General features: G+C 40.8%; 1 protein-coding gene across 2 annotated transcripts; it reads left to right on the top strand.

Annotated features, from left to right (window-relative positions):
- Nucleotides 1-635: 635 nt before the first annotated feature.
- On the top strand, nucleotides 636-3066 carry LOC147621382 (uncharacterized). Of its 2 annotated transcripts, none has more exons than XM_086824131.1 (3): nucleotides 636-1394; nucleotides 1700-2085; nucleotides 2162-3066. In XM_086824131.1, exons 1-3 carry the CDS (start codon nucleotides 1301-1303, stop codon nucleotides 2624-2626), a joined length of 945 nt encoding a protein of 314 aa, XP_086680257.1. In that variant the 5' UTR covers nucleotides 636-1300; the 3' UTR covers nucleotides 2627-3066. The 2 variants fall into 2 exon arrangements, with proteins under 2 accessions (XP_086680257.1, XP_086680258.1); XM_086824132.1 differs by having other exon boundaries at nucleotides 641-1394; nucleotides 2198-3066.
- Nucleotides 3067-6099: the final 3033 nt, after the last annotated feature.

Below are 6099 nucleotides of genomic sequence, written 5' to 3'. Positions count from 1 at the left end.
GTACTCACCAAAAATATTTAATTAACAAATGGTGTTGGACATTCAGAGGACACACACACGACCTCTGGCGTCAGCAAAATCATTATTATTATTATTATTATTATTATTTTTAAAGGCTGAAATTATATTATAAAAGGGGGTAGTATTTTACAAAAATCGTTATTAATTTTAAAAACCTGCATTTTTTCCGGAATTTCCACCCAAAAACTTGTCGAAAAAATGTTTTGTTTTTTCACCAGCTTTGTTTTTTGTTTTTTTCCTTTTTTTTAATACTTTTTTTTTGTAAATGAAGATAGGATTTTCTGCAAAATCATTTTTATTTTTAAAAGCCTGCATTTTTTGGGAATTTCCACCAATATGAAATTAGGTGGTGAACGCTTATCGGAAAAATGTTTTTTTTTGTTTTTTTTTTCTCACAAACTTTTATTAAAAAAATGCAAATTCAAAATTGCTTCCACATGATTTGTATTCTGAAAAATCCCAGGTTGAATTTTTTCCCTTTTCAGGAAATTTATTGATTATAATTTATGGGCAAAAACTGTGGGATTTTTAATTCTTAACAGTGAAGCTAAGTTTTCAAGCTTTCATGGCGTCATCCCCCCGAACACACACACACACACACACACACACACACACACCCGCGCGGGCCCCCCCCATTTGCTCTCTCTCCTTCTCCTGTTAGTAGCTTGAGCCTCGGACAACAGGCTAAAGGCGAACGTTTTGCAAGTTTTCCACCTTCTCCCCGACTTGTGCATCTCCATCACGCACCCGTCCCCATCTCCTAGCTGTAGCGCTCTGTGTGTTTTGGCTATGGCTTCTCCCTCTGCCCTCTACTTTTTACTTTTCTCTGCTCTCTTCAAATGAGTGAGCCCCATCTTCGTCTTCACCCCAAAGCTTAAAACCACCTGCTCATCTCTTCCTGCAGAGTTGAAGCCCCCCCCAAATGGCTCTCTGCCTTGAAATCCCCATTGGGTTCAAGATGGCCAAGCAAGTGATGCATCTGGGTATCCTTCTTCCGCTCCTGCACAATGGCCGCTTCATCGTCTTCACGTAACACTGCCTTCTCTTCACCGTTGGCCCTCTCCTCCATAGCTGCCCTGCAATCTCTGTCTGTCTGGTGTTCTCTTTCTTTCTCTTTTTTTGTGTGGTTCTTTTCTTGTACAGTGTGTTTTTGGGATAGGGTGAACCTGCAGGAAAGGGCCAAGGAGGAGCAGGAGGGTGTGTGTGTGTGTGTGTGTGTGCTGGGGGTGGGGGGCTGTGTCTGTGGGGTGTTGCTTGACAGAGGTAAGTGTGAGAAGCCATGTCATGGAATGCGGCCATGGGATCTATGAAGATACTCCAAGATGAGCATCTGCTAGGGCTGGTCTCCCCGGGGCTTTCCTCAATTTCTCAAGGTATTTCCCTTACTGGTAATCCTAATATCTGCATATTTTGTGAAGCCAGCAATGGCTTGCCTGAAATTCATCATTACTGTAATCCATACTCTCGGTCCTCTCTGGTCCCCTCTTTGAGAAGGATGCCATTACATTCCATGTCTGCACAGAAGGTGCAGACATGGTGAAAACTGGCACCATGCAATCTATATGTGGCTTCATGTTATTCCTCAACAGAACATTATGTGCATTGCACTGATGGGTCCCTTGTATCTGATTGTCTTCTTGGAGTGGTGTCGTTGAAAATTTCCTTTCTTGTCCTGCAGATCCTACCCGAGAAAGCAAAAAGCGACCACATCAGTACATGGCCAAAGATGAAGGCGATGAGGATGACCTGAGTGATGAAATGTCTAATCTGGCTGAGAAAAAACGCCGGCTCACAGTTGAGCAAGTGAAGTTTTTGGAGATGAGCTTCAATATGGATCTGAAGCTGGAGCCAGAGAGAAAAGCCCTCATTGCGAAGCAGTTGGGGCTGCGCCCTCGCCAAGTTGCAATCTGGTTCCAGAACAGGCGAGCCCGCTGGAAGAATAAGCAGCTGGAGCAGGACTATGAGACATTGAAGGTCAAGTATGAAGCTGTGGTGAAGGAGAAGGAGAGCATAGTGAAGGAGCATGAGATGGTTATGGAAGAGAACAAGAAATTGCAGGCCGAGGTCACGATTCAATATATACTTTTTTAACCCGTGCATACGTTTTTTGTCTGATCGATTCATCAACTTTCTTCTGCAGCTGCTGATTCACCATGTTTTTACGGGGCAATCGCAGGTCGCCCGTCTGACAAGCCTGCTGCAAGGTTTGGAGAATAAAAGCATGTCTGATGTGATGGGTGTAGGCTCAGAGAGTGTGCTGTTAAAGGAGGAGCAACTGATTTGCAAATCAGAGCTCACATCTCCCACCAAGTCAGTGGGTGACCAAACTGAAATGCAAGACTCGGGGCGAAGCTACCCGATCTCATCAGAGGCAGCAGCTAAGGTGGCAATGGTCGAGACATCCTTTGAAGAGCTCAATTCTGCCATAGCCTGTGCTGTGAAGCTTGAAGCAGAGGATTCACCTTTTCTACCCCAGGATGATAGTTTTGGGAGCCTACCACTGCTGGTTCAGCAACTTGCAGCCAACGGTTTTTGCCTCGAAGATGCATACAATCTCTTCCTAAGCTGCGAGGATCAGTTTGGTGGGCTGACATGGTGTGGGTGAAGCTGTGAGCAACCTCAATATTATCTGTGGCTGAGCACACATCTATGAGCAGTAGGTTCATCAGAAGTAGATATAAGTTCTAATAATGCTATGTTCAGCCCTTAAGTTTATAACAGACCATAGGTGCATATCAGTAATAAGTGTGTAAACAGGTTTGATATGATCAAATCATTGGAAAAACCACCATTTCTCTTATGATCATTTCATTCTTGCTAAGGCTTTCTAGTAGAGGTGATTGTACATTAAATGTATATTATCTTTGGCCATATGGTAAACAGAGGTGGAGTACAAGCTAGTTGTAGGCTGGCTTCTTCAACATGCAAGTTGAGAAGGGTCTCTATTTATGTGTTTGTTGGGATAGTGTACTGACTACATTATATATCTTCTAGCTCTTTTCTTGGATTTATGTCAAGCAAATTTCAAACTACACTTCCTTCTAAGAATCTCAAAGTCAAAATCTCTTTAGCTGAACATATCTCTCTTCTACATAAATGCTTGATGAATAATATAATGTCTAGGCTCTATATATCTGGTTTAGAGTGATTTCTTCATTGACTAAGCTCCATAGCATCTCATTAGTAACCTCTCATTAGCATCATTTCATTGTATTGTTGCACGCACAGATATTGATGTTTCCCAAAGTAACCAAAAAATTTGGAGTTAATGATGTTCTTTGAGATTGTAAGAAATCAATCGATCATTGGTGTTTTTGTAATAAAATGTATCAAATTGTGTTTTTTGGATCATTATCTTGGGAAGCTTTGAGAGGTGGTTCAAAGGGCTTTGGAGAAGCAATATACTCTTTCTACTTGTGACGTAGTTGTTTGCACCTAGAAATGACTCAGGTTAGAAGCATTTGTGATGGAAAAACAATCATAAGTGAGGCACATGGGTGGTGAAATCAAGAGAATCAAATGAAAGTGGATAAAATTTATTATAACCATGGATCTCTTGCTTTAGGGCTAGATTTAGGTTTTGCAATGAAGCAGAATTCAGTGTGAACAAAGAGAGTGAGAGTGAGCTTGCATAATTATTAATCCTAGTTCACATGTCACTACTATAAACTTACCAACCCCCCTTCTAGTAACATGTTTAGAGCAACACCAGAGATCAATCTAGTAAGCCCAAAACTTTGCAGAAAGCTTCAAACTTTTTTCCGGGAAGAGCTTTAGTAAATAGATTTGCAATGTTGTCGTGTGTAGAGACATAAACAACTTAATGTGCTTAGTACAAGCATGAAAAACTTGATTTCTTGCTATTGCCATAGCACTCTTAATTGTTAGTGAGAAGAACAGGTGTGGGTAGTGTATGTCCCTCACAAAGATATGGCAAAAGTCTTTTGAGTATGTTGGCCTATTAAAAAGGGAACTTCCATGAATGGAAGATGTGTGTGTGTGTGTTCCTTGTTTGTTATGCCATTTTGTTCTCTTATCTTTCATCAATTGCAGGAGTGCAATTTAATCCTCCTTTATCATACATTGATTTTCCTTCAACTTAGATAAAAATGGCTCACTTATGGGTGTAAAAGATGAGAAATTCAAGGGAGCACTAGAGATGATTGAACCATAGAGAAAAGTAAAAATTGATTGCCTAGGCCTAGACCTCATCTTGTTGGAGTTTGATACGTATCGAATGAGGGACCAGGTGCCCAATACCCCAACAATTGATCCCATGCACATGGATATAGCTATAAGATTTATACATAAAAGGGAAATCTACTTGAAGAACCAAGCTAGATCCAAAAGAAGCAAAAGGGTGTGTTACATTTTAGCTTGGAACACCCCAAGATTCAGGATGCAACATAGTTGGAAGATAGTATCATAGTTCCTTAATCCTCCAAGAGGCACCACTAGAGGCTCATATGATGTGGGTGCATAAAAGTGTTCAAATGAAGTAGAGAGAAGAGGCTAGAGCTATGTAGAAAAGTTGAGGAGTAAGACCTTTGACATCTTGTCACACATGTTAAAAGGGCAAATCTCTCTAGCTACCCTTGTTGACCAATGACATTGTATGGGGGGGTGGGGGTTGGGCCCACCGTGTGTGTGTGTGTGTATCTAGGTCACCTATATTTTTCAATCATTGATTTTGACTGACTCTCCTCTTACTAATTGAAGACCGACCTACTTGTGATGCATACCCCCATTACCTTATGTTACTATATCAAATACTTCTCTTCTTTGTATGTGTTTTCTTTCTTGTGGTATAATATACTTTAACCCTACAAGCCCTCAATGTCACATTGTCACCTTAGACTTAAAAATTTAGGAAATTGAAGACCTTAAGGGTATCTTGGCCTTCATCTGAAATCCAGTACAAAAATTCATTTGGGGTGGTCTTCTTTAGAAACTAAATTTTAAAGATAGGCTTCATCTGAAGCTCAGAAACCCATTACTCACAAAAATTCATTTAGGGTGGTCTTCTCTAGATACTAAATTTTTAAGGTAGGCTTCCTATGAAGCTTTGGAGGGCAATGATAATCATTGAAGGCTGCAAATTTCAGCACTACACATCGCCTTAGTGGAGTCTCCGCGTGTGCTGTACTTTTGTCTAGTCTCTGAATGGGATGCCACCCAGGGTTCGGGAAATTAATTTTACGGAGCCTTACATCAATCCTTGTCATCATCCTGAATTGAAGTGGAAATTGTAATTTTGAACAAGCTTTTTCTTTAAATTGAAGTCTAAAGATAACCAAATCTTGAAATTTTTTAAGAGGTATTTTTTCCTTTTCTTTTTCTTTCAATTTGAGAGGATATTTTTAGAAATTGAACAAGTTCTAGGTCAAGGCGAACTAAGCTTTTTCTCAAATTTCGGTGCCACCTCACACCTGAAGTAAATCCATGCAAGTTCCAAGATTGAATTTTTTACTGTAGTAGTATAAAAAAATATTTATTTATTTATTTTGCATTTTAATGTGATTAGACATTTTGAGACAATCACATGCAGCCAGCTGCGTGAGCAGCCATTGCAACAGTATCATCCCAGGAGGAAAATAATAGTACAGTCCACACGCGCGCACGCATTACACGTGCCGCCACTTTCCATATACTCGTTGCTGATGGTGCTGAGAGTACCTTTGTCCCCTGGATCCCTTACCAAACCCCCCTTACCCCATGTGCTGCTATTCTTCCTGCTTCCTCTCAGGCCCTACAAAGAGGGAGACCAGCGTACAAGAATAGCACATGGAAATACAAGGGGCAACAATATGTATAGGAAAAAGAGGGTCAACAATAATAGAGACAAGAGAGAGAGAGAGAGAGAGAGAGAGAGAGAGAGAGGGGGGGGGGGGGAGGGGGGAGATGAATATAAAAAAGAGGGTCAACAATATTAGAGACAAGAGAGAGAGAGAGAGAGAGAGAGAGAGGGAGAGAGGGAGAGGGAGATGAATAGAAAAAAGAGGGTCAACAATATTAGAGACAAGAGAGAGAGAGAGATGAATAGGTGGGAAGAAGATTGAAAAAGAGGACTAAGAAGAG

The sequence above is a fragment of the Cibotium barometz genome, chromosome 30 (genome assembly GCF_041138505.1).
Source record: "Cibotium barometz isolate CiBa-2024 chromosome 30, ASM4113850v1, whole genome shotgun sequence".
Classification (NCBI taxonomy): Eukaryota; Viridiplantae; Streptophyta; class Polypodiopsida; order Cyatheales; family Cibotiaceae; genus Cibotium; species Cibotium barometz.
Note: the sequence above shows the minus strand (reverse complement) of the source record. Positions and strands in the feature narration are given on the sequence as shown.